This window comes from Apteryx mantelli, chromosome 30 (assembly GCF_036417845.1).
Source record: "Apteryx mantelli isolate bAptMan1 chromosome 30, bAptMan1.hap1, whole genome shotgun sequence".
NCBI lineage: Eukaryota > Metazoa > Chordata > Aves > Apterygiformes > Apterygidae > Apteryx > Apteryx mantelli.
The window spans coordinates 1232532-1257296 of NC_090007.1; the positions used below are offsets into that span (position 1 = coordinate 1232532).

Below are 24765 nucleotides of genomic sequence, written 5' to 3' on the forward strand. Positions count from 1 at the left end.
GCAGGCACCCGGGGCTCGCGGCTCACCGCCCCGCTCCCCAGCGCCGTCTGCGGGACGCCCGGCTACCTGGCCCCGGAGGTGGTCGACAGGAAGGGACACTCGGCGGCCTCCGACGTCTGGGCCCTGGGCTGCGTCATGTAAGCGGGGATGCTCAACCGGAGGGCCGGGTGCGGGGTGCCCCCGGCGCCGGCTGAGCCGCCGGCTCCCGCAGGCACGCGGCGCTGGCGGGCTGCTCCCCCTTCGAGGGCGCCGGCCGGCAGGAGCTGTTCCAGCGCATCCGGGCGGCGCGGTTCCCGCTGCCCGGCGGCATCTCGCCCGCCGCCCGAGCCCTCCTCGCCGGCCTGCTGGCCCCTGAGCCGGCGGCGCGGCCCGGCCTCTGCGACGTGCTGCGCCACGACTTCTTCACGCAGGTGCGGGGCCGGCGGGGTGGGGGGTGCTACGGCCACGCAGCCCCGCTGCTCCAACCCGGGACCTGCCCCGCACCGCCGGCCGCGGGGCCGGGCAGGGCGTCACCGCCTCTCGCTCCGCAGGGCTTCACTCCGGACACGCTGCCGGCCCGCGCCTGCCGCTCGGCGCCCGTCTTCGCTGGGCCCAGCCTGCTGCGCAGAGCGCTGCGGGGAGCCGCCACGGCGCTGAGCGGGGGGGGCCGTGGCGGCAGCCCTGCGACGGCGGGTCGCGGCCCCCCCTGCCCGCCCCGGCAGCCCGGTGGGGACCCGGAGGCAGCCCGTCGCCCCACCGCCAAGGCTTTCGCGGGAGCGAACGACAGGAACTGAGCCACGCCAACATCCACTTAAGAAAACCTTTATTAGTGCTAGGAACCGTCTAAAATCCAATCATTGAAACAAGCAGGGTGGGACGTGACCAGTACAAACGGCACACACACCGGTTTGCCCTTAGAAAAGGTTAACAGGGGAAAAAAAAAAAAGAAAGGGACCTCTCTTCCCCACCAGCCAGGGATGGGATGGGGGCACGGAGCTGGGGGCCGGGGTACAGCTCCAAGGAGCCCGGTGCGGGACAGCTTTGTTCTTCGGGATCGCGCGCACGCACGCAGGAGAAGAGCAGCACGAGGGAAAGGAGCGACGTCCCCCCGCGCATCCCCTGGCGCACACGCACCCCTGCCCAGCCGGGACCGCGCCGGGCGCAGAACCGGCCCCCAGGCTCCGGGCTCCCGGCGGAGGTCACAGCCCGGCCGGGGCTCTGTCTGGGAGCAGCCTCCGGCAGCACCTCTCACAGCGCAAGCACCAGCACGAGTTATTTGAGGGAGGGACGAAGTTATTTGTGGCCTGGGAAAAGAAGGGAGGAAAGTGCGCGGTTTCCCCGTTCAGCTTCAGTTCTCTCCCTTGAGAGGAGAAGAGGCCTGAAAGAAAACCCTGAAAGCTCAGTAAAACATGACACGAACACCCACAGCATCAACTCAGGAGCGCCGAGCCCTGTGCAGCCGGCACCCGGGACAGGCACTCGCCTATGCCTAAAACGGAGGGGGGGGAGAAAGAGAATATGCTTAAAGTTGCCCCAACAAGCACCAGGGAGCCGCTTTGCTGCTTACAGACCCGTCCACGCGCCAGCACAGGAGGTGACCGGCAAGGAAGGATGTTGCTGGCCTTCCCATGTCACCGGGGGGGGGGGATTGGGGACGAGGGGAGGGAGGTCACAGCAATGACTTTGTCTGCACTCGGTGCGAGCTTTCTTCCAACGCTCTCGGCAGCAGCCGCTCCCCGAAACCCACTGCAATCGGAGGGGAGGGAAGCCAGAGCCGTTCTAGTGACACAGCTCAAATGGAAGCGCAAGGGACGAGAGGAGAAGTACAGGAAACGATCAGCCAGGGAGGGAAACCTCCGCGTACGTGGGAAGGAAGGCGAATCTCAGGGAGGAGCCGCCAGCTCTCACGCACATCCCCAGCCCGAGGCCTGGGAGCCGCCGGGACGAGCCCGAGCGCTCGGCCTCGCGCAGCCCCGCACCCACAGCCCTCCGCTTGCTCACAGCAGGAGCAAAACCCAGGTCAGGAGAAGCAGAAGAGCCCTGCAGGGACTATTTCCACGGCCCTGAAGTAACCACGTCGCACGGAGTGACTCCGAAGCAGGCGGAGGGGTGGGAACAGAGAGAAAATGACCTGAGAGCACCTGAAACAACGGGAGACCCGGGGGCCCAGCCGGAGGATCATTCCTCTTGCTTCCAGTCAGGGATGCAGGAGGAACACCGAAAGACAAGAACTGCCCTCACGACAGGGTCATCTATTGCAGAGACAGGAGAAACACCTCGAGGCGGTGGGGCTACCTGCAGGTCCCCAGCGCCTACGAGGGTCTCGGAGCTCCCCACAGCTAGCGAGGAACCATCCATCTTTCCCCTGCCCCAAACACTTGCTATTAAAACCCTCTGCCAGCCGGCACAGTGCTTCCTCCTTGGGTTACAAAGAAGGAAACGCAGAAACGAGCACAGCCAGAAACCAGCCTTCGCTCTTTGGGATCAACGCTCCCCTCCGGAGGGTCCGACTCAGCCCCCGCAGAGCTGCCATCCCGCGCGCTTGGGCATCGCGGCGATGGCTGCGGGAGGAAGGGTGCTGGAGAGGGGAGAGCAGAGGGAGGACCGCCACGCGGGCGCGCGTCTAAGGCCTCCTCAGGGCCAGGCCAGCAGCGGGGGGGCAGGCGGCACAGCCCGCGCCGCTCCCGCGGCTGGCACGGGGCTGGCTGCCGTCCCCCGGCTTCGCGCCGCACCCGAGAGCCTGCCGTCCCAGGGCCCTGCCCGGGCACGAGGCCTGCTCGGTATTTTTATCCCAGGCATCTGTGTTGTTTGAAGCCGTCCGCTTTTTTCCACAGCCCTCCCCAGTCCCACCCTGGCTTAGAGGTGACAGCAATAGCAACGCACCCTCCGCTGCTATGACCTGAGCCCTGCAGGCATCAGCTGCCCCAAGATGGCCCTCAGCAGCTCCAGGGATACCCCGAGACTGCCTCCGAACGCCCCCAGAGGAAAGGGGAGCACCCCGAACGGGGCAGAGCCACGCTGAACAGGACAGCACACTGCAGGCATCCCCGGGCTAGCAGAGACCCAAGCCAGCAAGTCCCCAGGATGCGCGAGGACCTCACACGGGCAGCAGCTCATTAGCCAGGGGCAACGAGCACAGGGACAACCTCCCAAGGACGCCTCTGCCAGCGAGGGCGAGCAGCCCAGGCCACGCTCAGCAGAGCCCCCTGCTCTGGGGAGCACAGGCGGAGCTGCTCCAGCCATCTCCTGCCTCCCCAGCCCTGCCGGGGTAACACGCACCCCCCAGGCTGGCTGCCCCAGCAGGAACATCTGAAGGGCTCAAGGAAGGACATCAGGTCAGGAGAGGCAAATGCGATAGTTTTTAAGCTTTGGGATCTCCCCATCTTTATTCCACAGCTGCCAGCTGCCAAAGGCGGGGAGAGCATGATTCCTAAAACAGCTTCTCAGGCCATTTGTTTTGTGGTCAGAACAGTAAATCTACCCTGGGGCACAAAACAAGCCGAGCCCTGTGGGAAGTCTCATTTCTTAACAAGAGGGATTTTAAAACGATGATTCAGGCTTGGTAACTCCTCTCACCCTTCTCCCCAGCTAACAACGAGGCCAAAACTCACCCTTGTGCAGAAATCAGGTTCAAAGTTCAGCTAATTTGTGTGGGCTAGTGACAGCCTCATCCCCCTTCTAGGGAGGGTGACAAAGGCAATTTAATTCCCTTTGCAGAGCTGTCACTGCAGAGCCCTGGATCAGGACTGAACCCAGCCCTTGAAGCCCAAGGTGAGTTCAGAGAAGGATCCTGGCGGAACAACCGCCCAGGTGGGGGTTGGCCCAGGAAGCATTTGGTGACAGAAGTACCAGGTATTGCTCGGCCTGGGAGGACTGGTGCGTAGACAAAGGAGCTGGCTTGACTCGAATGGGCTGGAGCAGCTTCTCAGCAGGCCGAAGGCAGCGAGTTGCTCTCTACCTTCAGTCCTTTGCTGGCCAGGAAGGCGTCCTGCTTGGGCTCGCGACCCAGGAACTTCCTCAACATGTCGGAAGCATCCATGGAGCCGCCAGGATGCAGGATGCAATTCCTGTAATCCATGCCCACCTGCAGGGAGAGACAGACGGGGGCACATGTAGGACACCCACCCCGCCACTGACCTCGCTCTGCAGCAACCTGGTCCCTCAGCCGCCTCCCGCCGCCTCCCTGCCCCTCGGAGCACGGCCGCTCTCCCGGGAAGGCAGCCCCTACCACGCAGAGTCAGGCCGCGCAGGACATCCTCCCCTACCTTACAGTTCATGATCCCCTCCTGCTTGAAGCGCGTGTGGAACATATCCATGGAATACACTTCGCTCCAGAGGTAGCCGTAGTACTGGGCATCGTAGCCTCCAGCCAAGTGGCCGAACGTAGCTGGCATGTTTGTACCTTGGCAGCAAAGGAAGGGCAGGGCTGTTAACTGAAAAGGCTGTTCACACTGGGACCACAGGGACTGCTCACAGCGTGGAAAAACACCTCCATGCTGGAAATTTATCAGAGCAGGCACTGGATCAGCTAGTTCACAATCACAGGGGAAACAGGAAAGACCCTTCCAGTCATTTTTGTATAGATTCAACCCTGCTTTTCCTGGAGTCAGCAGAAACAGTGAAAAACAGAAACAGCGCTTTTCTCACCCTGTTGAGCCAGGCGGGGCCTCAAGCCCCAGACTTGAAAGGAACCTGCTGAGCCAAGCTTGCCAGGCCAGGCCCCGAAAGCCAGCAGGCCTGGGACCCCGTCCCCCAACGCCCCTGGGTACCTGGGGTGGCAGGAACGCCCAGCACCTCTTCGCACAGCCGGGCAAACACCTCCACTGGGTCAGCTTTCGTCTGGGTGTGCAGCGCCTGGTCCACCTTGGCCAGGACGATCTGACGCAAGTTGAACAGCCCTGTTCCCAGAAGGAGGAGGAAAACTGAGATCCCGCCTGAAAGCAGGAGCGTCTCCGAGGCCAGGTCACAGCAGGGCAGGCCTGGGGGCTCTGACAGTTGTCCCCACGCCCAATCTCTGCTCCGCTTCCCCAGACCACCCCAGCTCAGCGGCGCCTGCCCAGGCCCGAGCAGCACCCTCTGCCTGCAGACACACGCCTGCGTCCCCCCGGCACCGCTTCCGACTGTGCTGCTTCGCCCTGCCTGTCGCACCTCCTGCCTTTGCCACTGCATCCTCGCTCTTCCCAGACTGCTGATTAACAGAAAGCAGATGCAGTTCTTTCCTCCAATCTTCCTAGTCCCCACAGCACTGCAGGGAGCAAGACGAAGCCTTTCCTTTGACCATCCTCTACCCACCAGGTCACCAAGGGTCCCCTGCACCTCCCTACGCACAAGGGGATACCACGGCGAGGTACTGCACTCCCTGGGAACAGCACACAACCCTTGCTCCCCTCCAGCCCCTCTTCACCGGCTCCCACCTCCCTCTGCAGGGACCCACCTGTGTTTGCCTGCCTAGATTTAATGAGCTTCTCCAGCAGCTCGTCAGGGATAGGGTTTCCAGTTTTGTAGTGCCTGGACATGCGCAGCAGCGGCTCCTTCTCCCACACCCAGTTCTCCAGCATCTGGGATGGTGCCTCGACAAAGTCCCGCTCCACGTGTGTCCCGCTAAACATGGCAAACTCCGCCTAAGAGACACGTCCAGACTGTCAACGCTGCCAGCTCAGAGCTGGACATCATTTACCCCCACTGGGGAGTACGACAGGGAAAAGGTAACAAATCCCATCAGAGCAGACCCAGCCACCAACCACAGGCTGACAGGATTAGCTCAGAAACAAGTGTTTGGGATCTGAATGGCAAAGTTCCCTGGTTCGTAAATGACGAGATGCTTCCAGCCCTTGGAAGGTGATTTGGACGAAGGTGCTGCGCTGTTTGGCACCGGATGGGAAGAGAAGGGGGTCAGCAGTCAAAATTGGCTGGTGGCCAATACTGGTCTTGCCTGGTACCTAGCCCTGGCCAGGACTCTAGGATCTGCGGCCAGGACAGACAGCTACAACACTCTTCCCAGCCCTGATTCAAACCTCTGCCAGCCTAGCCAGGTCTTACCTGCGAGCACAGTTGGTGCATGACGTGCCCAAATTCATGGAAGTATGTCTCCACCTCGTCGTGCTGCAGCAGGGAAGGCGCATCCGGCGTGGGCTTGGTGAAGTTGGCTACCATGGCAGCCACCGAGATTTGCCGGCTGGAGTCTGGCAACAGGCAGCCTGGCTGCAGGCCAAAGCAGGCTGCGTGCCCGTACTTCCCTTCCCTAGGTCAGGAAGAGGAAACTGCTAAGTGGATACTCCCATACAGCCAGCCATGAGCCACCACTCAGGGCTGTGAGGTCCCGCTCAGAGCAGAAGACCCCAGTGATGCTGCGATTCACGCAGGCCCAGAGCTCCTGGGATCACCCTGCCCGAGTACACACCTCTCCCTCTGCCACAACCAGGCATCTGGGAGCAGGACAGCCCCTTCCCTTCCCCAGGCACATTGCAGGCTCTGTTCCCGCTGCCCTAGCCCTCCTCCCTCTCTTTGGCTTGCCCAAGGCCTCACCGCGGGTACAAGTCCAAGTAGAATTTGCCGATGGTCTCCCCAGAGGAGGTGTCCTTCACTGTGTAAAGCTGGACGTCCTCATGCCAGACCTGAGCCTTCTCCTCCAGATGGAAGGTGAGCCCCAGCAGCTCCTGGTATATAGCCAGCAGGCCCGTGGTGACCACCTGCATGGGGAAGTACTCCTTCAGCAGGTTCTGATCCACACTGTACTTGGTCTCCTCCACCTGATTCATGTAGTAGCGCATGTCCCAGGCATTGATGCGGTTGTCAAACTCCAGGCCTCGCTTCTCGCACTCTTTCTTTTTCAGGTCCAGGATCACAGCCCGTTCCTTCTCCCCAAGGGGTTTCAGCTTCTGGGCCAGCTCATCTGGGAGAAGCGAGGGAAGTGGAGTTAGTCCCCAGGTGTGAGCAGCACATGCAGCCCAGCACATGCCCCTATCCTTTCCCTTCACAGCCAAGCGCCATACCCAAGAAAGTAGCCACTGTTTTGCTACTTTTAGCCATGTTCATCTCCAGCACAAAGTCAGCGTGTGTGTTGAAGCCCAGGAGACTAGCTTTCTGAGCCCGCAAGTCCACCAGTTCCTTGAGGATCAAGCAATTCTCCTGCAACATAGAGCCAGATGAAGAGCTCAGCATGAAGCAGGGTACATGGGCAAGAAAGGAAGCACAAGGCCCAATGTGTAAAGAAGCAAAATCTTGGAAGAGATCCCTCCAATGCCTGGTAAACTTTCAGAATCCTTCACTGGACCAGAGCCAGGGAGCCCCTTTCCACACAGGCTGAGCAAAGCTCAGTCATCACAGCTTGCCCTAACCCTTGTCTTCTTCCCTAGCTCTGCCAACTGTGATGACTTTGCATGCTGCAGGTCTCCATCTCCCCAAGGATGCCATCTCCCTCCAGCAGTGATCTGACTGGGACAGACAGTCGCTGCACTACTGAGGATCACTGTCCTCACCACTAGCGCATCTACACGTGGAAGAGTCCTGACTCGACATCCCATCCAGCCTTGTTAGCAGGCAGCAAGGCCACCTACCTCTTTGCACCTGGAATTGAACATTTCCTCCACCTTCCTCCTTGTCTCGGGCACATAGCACTTCTTCAAGAGAGGAAAATAATGTGGGTATTTCAAGGTGACTTTCAGCTTGCCGTCCTCTGTCTTTTCCAGGGAGTTCAGGAAGTCCTCAGGGAGCCCCCCTGAGAAAAGAGCAGACATGCGTGACAGAGGGCCCAGGCCTCTCTTCCAGGAATATCAGGTCAGGGACTGAGCACAGGAAAAGGTTCTTGCTCTTTGGACCAGAGGAATCTAAGCATTCGCAGCACATCGGCCTTACATGGTGTGGAAGGAGCAAGATCCCAGGGCTTAACAAATTTCTGCATAGTGGCTGAGCCGGGATACGTGCTCTTAGCCCTCTGACAGGAAGATTTAGACTGTCATTTTTAACTCTACATCTGTCCCACACAGACAGTGCATACAGGGCTCAGCTGATGCACGGCTATTCATTGCTGCTGGAACACCCTCGTTCACCTGCACCCGGGTGCAGAGGACAGCCCCAGGGTGGCCTTGCCAGGACTGAAGCAGGGAGGGCTCAGCTTCAGTGTGAATCAGGCCCTGAGACCCAAGAGACATAAGCCTGAGCGCTCCATACCTAGTTCTTCCTTTGAGAAGGGCAAGTAGGTGGTATCTTCGTTGAGGTTCTTGTTGAAGTCTATGCAAAGGACGCTCAGCTTTTTCTTAATAGCTTTGATTTTCTTTAAAATATAGATGAACAGAGCAAAGTCAGTCCAAAGGGGAAAGTCAAACAGCACCATTCACCATCTCCAGCCAGCAGTTTGCCTGCTGAGTAACCCACTGGTTTGCAGTTGGCTTATATTCAAACACAGCACTGCAGAATTAATTGCACGCAGGCGCTGAGCTCTCATCCTAGAACAGGCTCCCTTTGATCACACCTCATAGCAAAGCAGCCACCTCAGCAAGGTCCCAACCGTCTCCCACCAGCTCAGGAGCTGCAGGTGTTTAAGCAATGGCCTCCTCTACCCTTATTTCATTTCACCTTCTCTTCTATTTTTAACCCAGCTTCAAGCTCCTTCACTGAGCCAGTGGCTCATGAGAAGAGAGGGAGCCCCTGAGCAGCTCAGCCCAGCCCAGTCTGCTCACCGCATCCCAGCTCCAGTGGGGCACCCTCTGTGACTGCCCCTTTGCGTGGGGGGGTCAGAGTCCTATTTCCACTCCTGACTCGCACAGCCCTGTCTGGGCTCTCAGCTTCTCAGGAGCCCCCAACTCCAAACACGAACCCCACTTCGTAAACATTGTCCCCATTCAACAGAAAGGACAAAGAAGGGAACAGAGGTGTCACCCAACTTGCCCAGGGTCACATGAATCAGGAACAAAATTCAGGAGTCTGAGCCTCAGGCCTCTGCTCTAATCACTACATTGTCCCATTAGACCTGCAAGGCCTCCTCTACAGGTGCTTATTTTAAGTTTTTTGGTCTCACCTCCTGCGTTTCCTCAGGGAGATGAAGACCGTTTCTTTTACCCAATTTGATCAGCCTCTCTAGATATCTCTTTGCTTCAGGCTTCAGTGAAGCACTCTCCGATTTCTCCTGTAAAACAAAATCTGTGAGCGCAGGGGACCAAAGGAACAGGCACTCGCACAGCCGCTGCAGAAAGCTGTTGCATCTGCTCCTGGAGGAGACTGTGGGTTATTGTAATAACTGTGACCCAGAAGCAGATAGAAACTCCCTACAAGAAAGCTTCAGTTTAATGTATTAGTTCCTATCAGGAACTTGCTTTAAACATCTCACCTTCATGCCATGTCACAGCACTTTTCAGGGCGTTACCCAGCCCCTTCCCTGAATGAGGCAGGTCAGGGTTACTAATGCCATTTTACCAAAGAGGTAATCAAAGCCCTGAGGGAGGTCAGAACCCTCAGAACCCAACTCCCCAGTTCTCACTCTAACAATTGGACCGTACTGCCTACGGACCTGATTTAATACTATTCGGCTCTAAGTTCTGGGATGAGAGAAAAGGGTTTCTTGTAATTCCTGGAGGTTTCAGTTCCCTGCTCAGATGCTGAGCCTTTTTCATCCCCAGTCGGTCCCCGAGCATCCTCCCAAGCACACACCTGGAGCCAGACAATCCGCTGGTACACATCCTGCCTCATGCTCATCTCCACGTCGAACTCTGAGAGCTTCTTGTCAGCCTCCGTGCTTGCTGCACGGATGTCTTTGCAAGGAGAGACGTGCTGGGGGAAGTCCAGCATGTTCCGATGGACTGAAAAGACAAAAGGTGGGTTACAGCAAAGGCAATGGCTTCGTGTGCCACAACTGCTCGTGAGGGGGAGCATGCTGGGAGAGTCTGTGTTAATTGGGAGACAGTCTGACAGCCCTAGAGCCTGACCGACAGCCTGCACAAAGGGAGAGCAAGGCAAGCTGCAGCCAACAGACAGACCCAGAGGCAGCATTCAGTCACCCGCAGCACCCCTTCGCTCCTTGCTTGCTGCCAAGCCTACTGACCAGATCTGTCCGCTGGTTTCCCACTACAAACAATCTCTCACACAAAACTTGCAGGAATTTCATGCTTGTGAGATCTCAACTCTTTTGTCAGCTATAGCTGATACCAACAGTCTCAAGAGTCACAAAGGGAACAGATTTCTATACTGGCAGACACAGGCAGCATCGTTGCCTGTCTCCTTCCCTTAGGAAACCAAGCTAAAAGTGATACAACTTCAGTGCAGATGCTTCTCAAAAGCTACCACGTAACCAGTGTGCTTTGTTCTGACTAATTTCCATTTTAGAAGTGAATACAGGGAGAATATTTCCTGCCACTATCTTTGCAAAACCTCAAACAACAGTCCAGCAGGAAAGCACTGCTCCCCAGACAAGAGGATTCTCCACCCAGCAGAAGGTGAGCAGACAGCTACTCTCTGCTGCCCACAGAAAGTGCTGACAATTCTGCTGAAGTTAACATTATCCCTGCTTAGCAAGGGCTTTTCTCTCTTTTCTCCTCCCTGCTTTTTTTCTTTTTTTTTTTTAAAGAGAAAAGAAACCAGATAAAAGAAAAAGGAGGCTTGCAAACTTGCTTCTATTCTAGACAGATGTAATCACCTTGCAACACAGACTGTCAGAACAGCCAACAGATGGCATGAGGCAGAGGAGGGGGTTTGCAGGACTTTGGCACTCCAGTGCTGTAAATAATTAGCCTGAGATATAGCGAAGCCTGCATTATTTGCCAACATAATGCCATCACATCATGTTACTTTATACATAATCCCTAAAACTAGTACTCTGTTTAAACAGACAAGATACACAGAGATACATTTATCCACGTAGAGAAGAGAAAGAGCTGAAGATTTCTTATATCATCCAAACCATTTCTGCCAATGCACAATTTGCTCCTGTTAAATGCACCTTGACATCTAAAAGTATGAGACAACCTTGAAAACCTTGTTACTCTTTCCAGAGACCACCCCATTGCCAAAGCAACACCACTGCCAAAGCTCTGTCCTCATGTTCTACTTACACTTTTGTTCCAAATTTACTTCTTTCTTTGTGATTATAACTAATTGTATAAATATTAACTGGGAAAAAAACATAGCACAGAGGCTGAGGGAGTCAAGGAAAGAAAAAAGGAGATGACAGTACAGAGCAGAGACACAAAAAAATCTTCATAACCTGTAGACGTCCCGAAAGCAAGTGCTCTCTCTTTGTCTACCTACCTGTATATTCCACTTCCACATCAGCCAGTGCCTTGAGAGTATTTTCGTAGGACACTTCTCCCTGTTCCTGGGAGCCCACCCGGTCATACACAAGCTTGGTCCTCTCTGTGAGCTCCGCAGCCATGTTTTCTATCTGTTCGGCAGTCAGGTCCCATCTTAGCTGGTTTGCTAATAGCCTGGGGGACTGGCTGTCCACAACGTTACCTGGGTAAGCAGGAAGGAAACCCAGGCATGAAGCGTTACATGTTTCCCCCTTACACGAGCTGGAAGGAAAATTCAGCTGCATATTTAAAGCTTGATAAGAAAAGCACCTAAAGCAGAGGTCCAGCAAACAAACTATGTGCACGGGCAAAGGGGCTCCTAAGGAACCCGAGTGCTGGATCCAAATGGCAGCCAGATTATTTTCCAGGCGCTGTTTACCCTCTCAGTTACGACAAGCCCTTCACAGAAACCTGACTCCCTCCCTGCTCCCTCACCCATTGCGCCTCCGGCAGGTGCATCTGGCCACGGGAAGCAAGGGTGGCTGTCACAGCCCCAGCACAAGCCTCAGGCCTTGCTTGGGGAAGGGGCTGCGCAGGAGAGAGGTGGCAGCTGGGGCCAGGGGAAGGGCACGGCCCCCTCGCAAAGCCGTTGTGGGGCTACCCCTGGCTCCCTCTCTCTTGCCCCCCGTGCAGCCAATTGCCCCCGTCCCCCTCGTCCTCTGCTCCAGATGAAGCCCCTCAGCAACCCCCTGCTATCGCGGCCCCCTCCCCCCTCCCTCCATCCCCTCATCTCCCTGCCGATCCCAGCCCCTCTCCCCATCTCCTGCACCCCCTCCTCGCTATTCTGGCCCCTCTCCCCGTCCCCTCACCCCCTCCCCACTATCCCAGCCCCTCTCCCCGTCCCCCGCACCCCCTTTCCACTATCCCAGCTCCTCTCCCTGTCCTCCCCTTCACCCCACACTATCCCAGTCCCTCATCCCTGTTCCCTCACCCCCTCCCCACTATTCTAGCCCCTCTCCATGCTCTCCCTTCTCCCCCTCGCTATCCCAGTCCCTCATCCCTGTCCCCCTCACCCCCTCCCCGCTATCCCAGCCCCTCTCCATGCGCTACCTTCTCCCCCTCGCTATCCCAGGCCCTCTCCCCGCTATCCCAGGCCCTCTCCCTGTCCCCGTCACCCCCGTCCTCGCTGCCCCTCGCCCTCCCCCCGCCCCAGCCCCCCCCCCCTCGCCCCTCGCCCCAGCCCCCTCCCCGCGCCCCGGCCCACCCGGCCGGTACCTGTGGGGGGCGCCATGCCGGGGCCGCCGGGAGGCCCCGCTCCTGCTGACGAGGCGGGAGGAGACCGAGCCGGCCCCACGCACGGAGCATGTGCCCCAAACCATAGAGACGGGGAGAGAGAGCGGCCGCGCCGAGGGATTCTGGGAGAGTGGAGGACTCGGCCGCTCTCCCCTTCCCTTCACGCCATCGAGGCGAGGAAAGAGGACGAGCCGCCCCTCCGGACCGGGGCCGGGTCCCGACAGGGCTCTCAGGCCCGGTGGTGCGGAGGCAGCGGCAGGCGGCGGCCGGGAGCGGAGCCCCGCCGCGGGTGGTCGCACCCCGGGGAGGGCCCGGGGCCCTGCCGGCAAGGCGCGCCCCCCCCCGGGCGTTCCCATGGCAACGCGCCACCTCCCTCTCTATGGTAAAAAGCAGGGAGGAGCGACTGCTGCACTTCCGGCCTCCACTCCCCCCCCCGCTCCGGAGCGGGGCTGACTGCGCATGCGTCACCATCCCCACGGCCAATTAGGGCGGGGAGGGCGCACGCGCCGCGGGTAGGTGGCAGCGCGCACGCGCAGTGCTGTGCCCGCCCCGGCTGAGGCGAGTGTCGGGGCGCCCGGTGAGCGGGGCGGGGGCGCCGGTACCGGGACCAGGACCAGGCCGGGCCGGGCCGGGCCGGGCCGGGTCCTGCGGGAGGCCGCGCTCCCCGCCCGGCGCAGGCCCGGCAGGCGTTTGGCCCCCGTCCCGGTGGGGGGGCGGTGGCGGCGGCGGCCGGGGGCGCGGCGGGGCCTGGCGTTTCCCGCGCCCCGGGGAGCCGGTGGGGCCGGGCCGGGCCGGTGCGCGGGGCTCCGCTGCCGCCGCAGGCCTGGGGCTGCGGGCGAGCCCTGCCGCTGCTCCCGCCTCTCCCTAAAGCAGCGTTTCATCGGGGCTGCCCGGCCGTGAGCGGGGCGGCGGCGGCGGCAGTGGGCCGGGCCCCGGCGGGTCTTCGGGCCCCTCAGCGGGGAGCTGCGGCCCGCACCGGGCTGAGGGGCCCCGGGGTCTGCGGGAGGAAAGGCGCCCCCCTCCCCCCCCATACACTGCTGGCAGCCCCCGGTGCCTGTTCGGGTTTGCAGTCCCCCTGGCCCTTACTCCGTGGGGCTGGGAGCCTGGTGCTGCCTTTCCCCAGAGGGACCCGCTGGGGCCTTTCAGGGGGCTGGGGCAGCTCTCTTGGGCTTACGTTTTGCGTTTGAACAGTTTAATTCCTCAGTTAAATGACCCTAATGGCTTTTATGCGCTACAAGCCTAGCTAAGCATTTTGGAAAGGCAGAGCGCCTTAGCTCAGCAGCAGTGCCATGCAGACACATCCCCCTGTTCCGTACGGGACCTGCATGGGGATCTCTGCACAGCCCCTGCTTTGGGGTATGCTTATGGGGCATGTTTTGTTACATGTGTTCTCATTTCCGTTGTGGTTTACTTCGCTGAGTTGTGTGGGAACTTGATATTCTGAGCAGGAAGGCAGCACACTGAGTGGAGGATTAACAGCCCTGAACCCTGGCTCTGCTCACAGTGGCAAGTTGCTTCCGCTGTTGTCTTTGTTTCAGAACCAAATTATGCTCTGGAAGAGGAAGGCTGTAGTTCTGTTGGTGGTGAGCTCCTCATTTGGTCTGGTCTTGGTTGGTCAAAGACAGTTTGCCAGCCTATGTCCCTATAACACCGGCGATGTACTTACCTGGGCAGTAGCCTCATGGGGCAGGATAGTGCTGTGTTGCTCACCTTGAAGAGGGTGAGCTGAGGATGTGCTTAACATGAAGGAATCTTTGTTAGAGCAAACTGTTTAGTGAAGGCTCCAGAGGCCTTGGCCAGTCCCACACCATTCGCTTATCCTTTCCTTTTGTACTGGGGAAGAGGAACTCTTTGACTTCTTGTCCGTCAAATCATATAACTTCTTTCTCTACAGACTTTTTAAGTTACAAGAAGTCAGAACAGACTGATCACAGCCTCCTGGAATGGCAGACCAGAAGCGCCTTGCCTACTCCATCATCCAGTTTTTACATGATCAGCTACAGAATGGGGGTCTTTCTCCAGATGCTCAGGAGAGCTTGGAAGGTAAGTGGTTATATACGCTCCCCTGCTTGTGCTTCTAGGTCTGTCAGTTCAACACTTGTGGAAATTTGGACACTCAGTCACTATCATCTACCTCTTCCTTGGCTGGACTGTTGTTAACATCAAAGCTTACTCAAGATTTGAAATTAATCTTGTCCCACGGGAAGATGTCCAGGGAGTTAGGAGGCTCACTGTTTATCTGATTTCTTGTTATCTCTTTCAAGAGTAGATTAACTTGAGGAAGGGATATACCTCAGGATCAAAAGCCTCCCTGATCCTGGGTCTGAGACTTACCAAGTCTTATCTTGAATGAGGTGAGGTCAAGAGGCTCATAGCACATGGAAATGTTTTGTACTTGCAGAGTGCTTTTCCTGTTCTGCTATCAAAATGCTTTTCCACAGCACACCCTGGAGTACTTATCCAGGCCTTTTCAGAGGGCTTTACTAGAAATGAGAGCACACTGGTCTTAAAAGATCTACTTAAGGAGCTTATACCTTAGTGTTTGGCCTGTACATTTGTCCCACTGGCAGAGAGAGCGCAGGCACGTCTGTGGAAAGGGGTAGGTACATTCCTGGGCGAGGCAGGAATGGAGAGAGGGAGCAAGGAGGGTGTTGGGTGGGAAGGAGGAGTTTATTTCTGGCACTTGTGGACTGCAAAACATGGCATGAAAGACTTGTAAAACTGAGCTCTGTTACATTGCTGGGGTTCCCGTGCTGGGAGCACCTTTCTGACCAGGTGCTGGCAGGGGAGGAGGCGGGGGTGGCTGTGGCCAGAGCCCTGTTTGGGTTGTCCTTGCGCCTCTGCCTGGCTGCAGCCCTTAACAGAGCAGCCACCTTGCAGCAAGTGACTGCAGGGCCTGCCAACAAGTCACTTGCTTCCAGTATTTTGTTAAAGATGCAGATCTCTCATCACTCGGTGCTATCCACAGCTGTGGGAATGCTCTCAAAGCCCCGGTTCTTGCTTGCTGCCAGTTCTGTTACCTTCTACCCTGCAACACCTGCCCTAGCATCACCCATGGGGATGGGAGTCGTGACTGACTTGTTCTAGGAGGTCGCTCTCCAGGGCCAATGTTTGCACAGCTCTGTTGAGTTTTTGGCAACACATGAGGCGTGCTGCTTCAGCTGGATAACAACCATTCAAGCACCTCTCTGCAACGGGAACCAGAGGGGCTGTGCAGTCACTGAACCTCTCTAATCAGTGTGCGAAGATCGCAGCAGGAGACTTCAGTTGCTTTCTGGTATTGAACTTGATGTAAAGTAGAGGTGTTACAGCTCAGGTGCGACAGATCTGCACTCAGTTTTTAGCCCTGCTGCACCTTCCCTCCCTGATCTTGGGACAGACACTTGGAGAGCTATACTAAAACAAGCTGAGGTCATTATAAAAACTTCCCCTTGTTTAGCTGTGCTAGCATACAGCCAGTGGCAACCAGCAGTCCCAGACACTTGCAAAGGGCTGCAGAAGGAAGAGAGAATTGAGAATTTGAGAATATGCCACAAATATCAAGTCTGCTGTGTGGAAATGTGTTGTTTGGTTTTTTGTTGTTGTTTGAGTATTTTGCTGGTATATTCAACTGTAAGAAATTTGAGTGCTGTGGAGTAGAAGAGGACTTCCTATTTAGACGGAATAGGGAAAGCTAATTACTTGACTCTTCTTGTCCAGTGGCAATCCAGTGCCTGGAGACAGCTTTTGGGGTCTCCATGGAAGACCAAGATCTAGCTGTGTCTCAGACTCTTCCTGAAATATTTGAAGCTGCTGCAGGAAAGGTGAGTGAGTGCCTTAAAATGTGTTGACTTTCAAGTCAAATAGCCAAAAGGATCAGCTTTGCTTGATTGTTGTGGTGATACTGCCCCCCTCGGAGGGGTATAGGAGTGAACTGTTTTGGGCTTGACAAGCCAGTGCTTGGGAAGGGAAGAGGTGTGCTACTTCTCTGTGGGAGTCCTTATCAGAGCACAGCATTCTCCCTTTCCTTGTAAGGAGCCTGAACACATCCGAGCAAATTCAGAGCCCGTCACCCCCTCAGAAGATGACATAGCTGAAGCTGAAAGACTCAAGACTGAAGGTAACCTCCTCTAGAGCTGATGTATAGATGAAGTTTAAATGATTATGGGGAGGAAGGCTTAATTGACTCGGCACCTGGGGAATGCATGGAACAAGAATAAACCAAATGGGATCAGCCCATCCCTTTCTGCTTGTTTCTCTGCTTGTGCTCAAGGAGTGTGTAGGTTGGCATAATGTAACTGCCACAGAGCCTGGATAGACAGCAGGGTCAGCATTTCCCTTGGCATCCTAAAAAGACGGCATTGTAGAGAATACAGCATGTTTCCTGTTCAGCTCTCCTGTGTGCATTGCCTTTTCTCTGCCATGCAAGAAAGCATGATTAGCACTGAAGTACAACAGGGAGAGCTTTTTTGAGCCAACGCACTGCAGACTTGTAGATCAAAATGTTGCTTTGGGGAGACCTTAGGTGCACCCTCGATGGGAGGGCAGCTGAGGGTGCTGGGAGAGCTTGCAGGATCCCTTCTAACAGGGTGGCAGGTAACCTGCAGCTGCCAAGACGCAGGCCCCCTACATCACTGCTGAATGTGCCTCACAGCTGCAAGCATTTTGATGGACTAGCAAAAAGTGGAAGCTGTTGGTTTGTCTTTTGTTCTATTTTTTTGAAGTACAGCAAAGATCCAGGCCCATTGCTTTCATTTGTCCCCATTTTAACTTGTTATTGAGCCTTTATTCCATTTCTTTAGGAAATGAACAAATGAAGGCAGAAAACTTTGAAGCTGCTGTGTCTTTCTATGGAAAAGCAATTGAATTAAATCCATCCAATGCAGTGTATTTTTGCAACAGGTACTTGGTATATCTTTCTCCACCCTTGTACACTCATGCTTTTGTTTCTTACTTCTTGCATCCTAAGACTCCTGCATGGTGAAATACCTTTTTAAAAAAATTCCTTAGACTGTTCTGTTGCTTGCTCTCTCTCTCTCTCTCTCTCTCTCTCTCTCTCCCTTCCTCTCCCCCCGCCAAGCTCACAGTGACATACTTTCCTGTGCCTCCTGCCAGCTCTGTGCCCTGGCTCCTCTAGATAGGATATGGGTGTGGAAGCAAACTCTACTAGGCGTTTGAGGAGATGCAAGGATGCCAAGTAATGTCTACTTTCATACAAACAGCTCTAAGTGGAATAAAGAGCCCAGATTTGAAGAGACTGTGTTGATACTAAAAACAAAGGGGTAAAATGAGACAGACTGAAGGCTTTTTATTGAGAATTATGTATGTTGATGTGTATGCAAAATGCAAGTAAATTATCTAATTTTCTGTGGCATTCTAAGCAAAAGGGTATGAAAGTTGGTGGAAAGATGATTGTTGACTAAAACAGAATTTGAATCAGGCTTTGTTTTAATTATCTACTTATCATGAGTACATATATACAGCTGGCTATGTGAATAACTTGTCTGCACACATGCTAATGACATGGTGAGTTATATCTTGGGGTGAGGGATTGTGAACAAAGCTTCCAGCAGATGCTGTAGCTAAGCTTTACTTGAGCTGCATGAAGGTTAGTCTTCTGAGGTGTTGGGCAGGTGTCGTGTCAGTAAGAGATGTGAGACTGAGGCTTGAATGAGCGTGTTACGGCTTCAAACACATGTTTTTCCCCTGTATGTGAGGTGTGTGTGGGAATGGACAAAACAGTCATTATGATTAAGAAACCGAGGGAACTGGGGAGAGAGATCCGTATGAACCAGCAGGTGTAATACTTGTGTGTCTCCCTGGAGCCCAGGCCCCTCTTGGAAAGTCCATGTGGAGAAGTAAAATCCTTGATACATGATATCCTTGATACAGAATGTAGAGCTGGGTATTTGCATAGCAACCTGCTCACCTAAATAATACCTGGATTTATGTCAAGTTAACACTTGACTTTGCCTTGTACAATAGGAGACTACAGAGAGGAAACAGAGGTGACCTTGATTAGCATATTCAAGCCAATAAGTGTTTTATGCACATCTTTCTCCATTCTCTCCAGAGCTGCGGCATACAGTAAATTAGGAAATTATGCTGGAGCAGTCAGAGACTGTGAAAGAGCTATAGGCATTGATCCAAACTACAGCAAAGCTTATGGCAGAATGGGGTAAGTAAGAGAGCAGTTTTTCTTGCCAGGATTTTAATCTCAAAATGCCTTGTGACAGTGACGCTATTAATGGTGTTCTGTCCTGGAATGCCATGCAAAAATACCTTGTATTTCAACTCTGATGGGGTGGAGGAAGACAGCAAGTGCTTATCGAACTCTAACTTTTTATTTTATTTCCACTTTAATAGCTTAGCCCTCTCCAGTTTAAATAAACACACAGAAGCTGTTGTCTACTATAAAAAAGCCCTGGAGCTGGATCCAGACAATGAAACGTACAAATCAAACCTCAAAATAGCTGAGCAGAAAATGAAAGAGACCCCTAGTCCAGTAAGTTCCGAAACCAATGCTTGTTATATGGGGATAAGATCAGAAGGAGATTTCTTCACTGTGCTACTGTGTTAACAGGCACTGTCTGTTGCTGACTCGGGTTATGTTTAGAATAGCAGTCCAGCATGCGGAGAGAGGGGAGATAGTTAATGAGTCGTGCCATGAACACTTCCACTAAAATCCAGAGAGAGTAATATCTCTGCACTGCTTGGGCATGGTCACCTTGGGCTCATTTGAAAGAGCTGGAAAATGAGACTGATTAGGAGGAGTATTTTTGCCTTAAGCACCTGTCTTAATTAAAGTCATTACTAAAATTCAGCTGTTTTTACTAGTGACCTGTTAGCAATATCAAAAGGGCATTTAAGGTTTTTTAAAAAGTCATTTTCTTTTCTTAAAAGAATCCTGGAGGTTTTCTAGCCAGTGACAAAGCCAGTGACTGTACACTGTTGACATGCTCCCCTCAGGAACATGCCAGTTTACCGTTTTGAAGGTGACTTCAATTTTCTAAAGACTTTTCCAGTGCAAAGGTGGCCAAGTGAATGTGTTTAACTTGGCATTTGTGATGGGCTAGAGTTGTACATTGCTAACACGGCTCAGCTGGTGAGAGAGCTGCTCGGTAAATCATGCAGTACAGTCACTGCCAACACTGGTGTGGGCTCTTTGATTCCCTTAGTGAGCCTTTTTGCCTATGAAGATGGAGGCTACGCCTCAGGGTGTTACAGCAAGGGTATGAACAGAACCTCTTACCTTTGTTATGATTTAAAGACCAGATGCTGATAAAAGTTGAAGTAAAGGATTAAAATAACTGTAATGTGCTATTTGTTGCATCAGAAAGTGAGAGGATTTCATCAGCTGTGTGTGGTGTCTTTATACTTACAGACCGGAGGTCCAGGAGGATTTGATTTAGCTGGTTTGCTGAACAACCCCGGCTTCATGAGTATGGTAAATTTGGACACAGATCACAGCCAGGCTGTATCTGGTCTGTGCATTTGTCTATTCAGGATGAAATGTATTGATACGTGGCGTGGGAAGTTCCTGTATTTCCTTAGCAGTTTTGTTTTCATTTCATTTCTTGATTTCAGTGTTGCTGTGAGGAAACTGTGCTTGTATCTCATTAAAGTCAAATAAAGGGTCAGTGACTTATTCACAGGCTTTTCCTAGTAATATGTTAGACGTGGAAAGGGTGCCTGTTCTGCATTACCAGCCTTGTCTTGTGTGTTGTACTGTGCTTCTCTTAGCTATTTTTGTCCTATTGATCTGTTTCCAAGTACTTCTGCCTTCACTTTGTGGTTGAATGGCACAACATCTGCATATCTACCCAGGCATTTCTGACTAAATAGGGTGTCATTTTTTTCCTTTTTTAAATAGGCATCTAACCTAATGAACAATCCACAAGTACAACAGCTGTAAGTTTGATCCCATCTCGTATTTCCTCTGTGTTTGGCTTTTGCGGTAGGGCTGAGTCTCTGTAGTGGTGGGAGAGGGGAGGGTGCTGGGACCAGAAGTGTGGAGGGCAGCATTTAAAGCAATCCAGTCTCTTGAGCTAGTGTGTATTTTGAGTGCTCCAGACCGTGCTGAAGAAGAATCTTGTAAATGTTTGCAGAAGGGAGGTAGGACAGATCATGGCTGACGCATTGGAATTGGGTTTGGGAAGCTTGGGGTCAGTTTCTGGCTCTGCTATGCAGTATATATATATGATCTGAAGGTAGATTTTATGGCTTTATATTGTCTAAGCATCTCTCAAACATTGTGAGTTGATCCTCATAATCCTGTACAAAGAATGGATGTATCCCCACTCTAAACAAGGTGGAGATGTGAAATTCTATCAGGCACATGCCTCCCCTGACCATTCTTTCAGAGCGCAGGTAGAATACAGTGAATTAGAGGCTTTCTGGAGCTCATACTTTGATTTGTATTTTGAGGCAGCTTGGTTAAAGGGCTAAATGTCTGCCATCATTTCCATTTGCTTCTGCCTGCTCCTTCCATCGCTGTTACCATTTGAGGTTCTGCCTTAGATACAACCTAAGAACTTCCAGAGGAAAGGGCTTTGCAAGCCCTGGCATATTCAGCGCTGTTCATCACGAGTGAATCACTGTTTAGGCTGTCCTGTCAATAGATCTCATTTGGTGCAGAGCAAGCAAACATCTTGTGAAAGGAAGGGCTGTTTTTTAATTAAATAAATGTAAAGTAGGACTTGTGCACAAAAGGGAGAATCTCTGGGAATACAATAACTGACACTGTTACAAATATTTCTACATATTGTTCAGTTTAATGATGCAATTAGACTCTGCTGCCATTCATGAACAAGAAGTTGTTGTTGCAGAAGAATCCCTTATAGATAACTTCACAATCTGTGTGGGAAGGGGCTCCCATTATGCTAATGCTCCCCTCCCAACATAAAACAAACAAGAATCTCTGTTTTTTCTGCTCTGAGCAATGACTTATTCCTGCAGCATGTCTGGGATGATTTCTGGTGGCCACAACCCCATGGGAGCAGCAGGCACCAGCCCTTCCACAAACGATCTCGCCAGCCTCATACAAGCGTGAGTAGGGAGCTGGGTCTTTCCTGTTGCCTTGACCAGTAAATGGATTTCAGGTTTCCTGACCAAAGCTTAATTTAACAACTGAGGAAGACTTAAAGGTTGAGTAAAATCCTGCCATTTTCAGTAATGTGGCCAAACTATTTGTTAAAGCAGAGTTTTGACAATCAGCTGTAAAGAATTCCTTAGCATCCAGACCATGTTAGAGTGAGTGTGTGTGAGAACATTAAGATGACTGTTGCCTGTTCTCCTTCAGGGGCCAACAGTTTGCTCAGCAGATGCAGCAGCAGAATCCTGAACTAATAGAGCAGCTACGAAGTCAGATTAGGAGTCGGACTCCAAGTGCCAGTAACGAAGATCAGCAGGAATGAGCAGTCCAGGTGAGGTCTTAGCCAGGAGTGCTGTTGTACTGTGGCCAGCTGAGTGGAGAGGATTTCTGTATGTAGCAGCAATATCTGACTCATGCCTTAATTTAGCAATTTGATGTGCCTCCCTTCCCCTACCTATACACTGGGCTCTCTGCATCAGTGCTGCTAGTACTGTGCCTCAGAGACACAAGGCTCAGCCCTGAAGAGTGGTGAATAAGAACCTCCCTCACATTTGTGTAGCCTTTGAGTGACTAGCAAATGAATCTCATTATCTAGTGCTCAAACTGGTTAGAGGGACACTTTATTTTCTTAAAAATTGAATTTGCAAATGTCTTGTCTTCCTGTCTCTGCAGCGCAGTCCATGGAAACTATGTTCTTTGCTTTAAAAACTGGAAGCCATGTGCGTGTTGCCATTTCTTGAGTTGGAAGTGTCCAAGATGGGGGAAAAAAAAGGATAAACAAAACACTTTATACAACCTGCATGTTAAAGACAGATTCACGCTTTTTTTCCCTGGTCTTCGTCCCTGCTCCTCCCCCTCAACCTTTCCATTCGTTTTTTTCTTCTGGAAGATCCAGCAAGCTGAACGTGAACCAGCATCAACAGTCTTTCTAAAGAAACTCAGAAAACTAACTATACCGTTACATTTCTATGTTATTTGCTACATGGGAATTTTTTACCCATTTTTCAAGAATAATGTACTCTTCACTACAGGATGTCTTCACTTTACTGCCCGCGTGCCACTTCAAAGAAGTGTTCAAGTCCTACCCCATCCTGCCCCATTCAATCTTCCTGCCACAGTTATGAGAAGGTAGTGTTTGAACACTCTGGAGATCACTGGATCTTCTTGCCTCCCGGAACAGGGTTTCTGTTGGTTAGATTCACTGCGTTTCTCATTCAGGTCTGTAGCAACATTGCCAATGCTGTTAATACACAGGAACTTGGTGATCGCCTCTCAAAGGCTAGTGTAAATGTGTTAGGGGAGGGAGTTGGGACTGATCAGGTAGAACATACTCATTTGTGACTACTCCTTTAGAGTGAGTGTTTGCAGATACACTTCTTGGGGTTCTTTCCCAGTTCTGACAAAACTTGTCTAGTGTTTAGTAATCATGGCTATGTTGTTGGAATGATCCAATCTGTGAACTAGTCAGAGGTGGACAGTAAGAATGATATAATGTTTTTGATGTTTAAAAGGTTTTTCTTTTGCTTTTTAATTTGTCTTTTATGCATGTGAGTAATCAACCTGGCTGACTGTGCTAATGATGGGATTAGAGGATGCCTGTTTTACAGAGGGTCTGACAGTTGGAGAGAGCAGGAGTAAAAACGCTGCTTGGATTGCAAGATATTGAGTGGCTGCTGGCTCAATGTGGGGAACTGACAAGGAGTGAATATGCCTCAGCGTGTAGTGTGTGGGATGAGGAAAAAATGCTCTTGTAGCTATCTAGAGTTACCTGCAGCTTTCCGGGCCCTCTGAAATTACCTGTGTTGTTCCCTGGGTGACCAGGAAGCTCTAGCGAGTCCCCCTAGAATTCACTAGTGTTGAAGCCAAAGAGGCTTTTATTAATGTCAGAATTGTTTAAAGTAGTCATTCAGATTGTGTTGGGAAAGGCACGTTTGAGGTCTTATTGCCAGGCAGATAAGCATCTAGTTTGAAGATGGATAGGTGTGAGATGGCAAATGCCCTTTCAGGAAGCCCTGTGGTGTGAGTGAGCGGGTATATTTGAAGATTAATATCAAGAAAAATGATTTGTAAATGCTCCATAAAGTACTATGTGGTTAATGTAACTTGTGAAGAATAAAATATTTGGACACTTTGTTTTGTTATCCCTTTTGCCCAGATGACTGAAGCAAGATCCATTAACCTGGGGCCTGGGACTGGCTGGCTTGGGCGTGCTGGGCCCAGTCCCGCGCTGGTACCGTGTAGTTAGGCTGTTGCAGCTGTTTCCAGCTTTGCTGACTGCAGATTCTTGTGCAGGGTCAGAGCTCTGCTTTCTCAATGCAATGACAGCTGCTAGACACATCCTACGTACTTGATCCTGTTACAGCCTTTGGTTCTTCATTTTCCCTGCTGAAACGCTCCTCTTTTGTGTTTCGGCAGCACAGCAGAGAGGTACTTTTTTTCTTTCTACAGCTGCCTCCCCAGTTCCCTTTATCTTAAGTTCTCTCCATCTGGCTTTTGTAACCTAGCAAAGAGAGAAGTTTCAGGTGGCCTGTCTCGCGGCCGAGGACTGTCAGACAGTGTGGGAGGAAAAACATTCAAGAATTATCCAAAAGAAGGAAACTGCAGAAGGGAGGCTTCTGCTTTTTAAGGATTCTGTTTGCCCTCTCCTTTCCCTGCTTGCTCTCTTGTATCTCTAGATCTATTTCCTCATGTCTGTTAATGGTTTGCTTTTTTTTTAAACACCACTGGGTTCAACATGCAGCTCCACATGGGGAAGTGTTCCTGACACTGTAAGGCTGTGTGGCCATCCTCAGTGGAGAAGATCGGCTGGCAGAGCGTGATGCAGGTTTTGGATAACTGTGCAGCTCTTGGTAATATCCTCACCTCTAGCGCTGTCTGCGGTTGAACTTGAAGCAGAGAGTGGACAGTCTACTTGCAGCAGGGGGGGTTTCCTTCTAGATTCTTAGATTTTATTTTCAACTTCTCTGTAGAGCATGCTGACAGCAAAAGATTTCTAGAGTCACTTCCACTCTCCGTGGGGCCTTCTGCAGTTAGCCATTTGTGCTATACCTGCAGCGCTGTATTTTAAATGAATGGATTTACCTTTTAAATAAAGACAGCCAAAAAACTACTGAACTATGGACTCCATGAGAGTAGTAGCCGAGGACTCTCTTCCTTTCCTGTGAATCTCTTCAACAATGTTTCTGCAACACCACAGCCTGT

At 52.7% G+C, this 24765-nt stretch overlaps 2 protein-coding genes across 3 annotated transcripts; one reads left to right on the forward strand and one right to left on the reverse strand.

Annotated features, from left to right (window-relative positions):
• Positions 1-785: 785 nt before the first annotated feature.
• On the reverse strand, positions 786-12681 carry THOP1 (thimet oligopeptidase 1). The gene is made up of 13 exons (XM_067312746.1): positions 12474-12681; positions 11218-11421; positions 9625-9773; positions 8996-9103; positions 8149-8251; positions 7536-7696; positions 6972-7107; positions 6505-6871; positions 6019-6220; positions 5414-5600; positions 4749-4877; positions 4245-4381; positions 786-4063 (listed from the first exon to the last, which is right to left on the reverse strand). Exons 1-13 carry the CDS (start codon positions 12487-12489, stop codon positions 3905-3907), a joined length of 2058 nt encoding a protein of 685 aa, XP_067168847.1. The 5' UTR covers positions 12490-12681; the 3' UTR covers positions 786-3904.
• A 305-nt stretch (positions 12682-12986) lies between these two features.
• Positions 12987-23695, forward strand: SGTA (small glutamine rich tetratricopeptide repeat co-chaperone alpha). 2 transcript variants are annotated; one of them, XM_067312786.1, is made up of 12 exons: positions 12987-13003; positions 14386-14534; positions 16191-16294; positions 16506-16590; positions 17273-17372; positions 18544-18648; positions 18837-18975; positions 19855-19917; positions 20344-20381; positions 21429-21518; positions 21772-21895; positions 22237-23695. In XM_067312786.1, the coding sequence occupies exons 2-11, from the start codon at positions 14435-14437 to the stop codon at positions 21884-21886; spliced, it is 939 nt and encodes a 312-aa protein (XP_067168887.1). In that variant the 5' UTR covers positions 12987-13003; positions 14386-14434; the 3' UTR covers positions 21887-21895; positions 22237-23695. The 2 variants fall into 2 exon arrangements, with proteins under 2 accessions (XP_067168887.1, XP_067168886.1); XM_067312785.1 differs by lacking the exon at positions 12987-13003 and adding an exon at positions 13034-13068.
• Positions 23696-24765: the final 1070 nt, after the last annotated feature.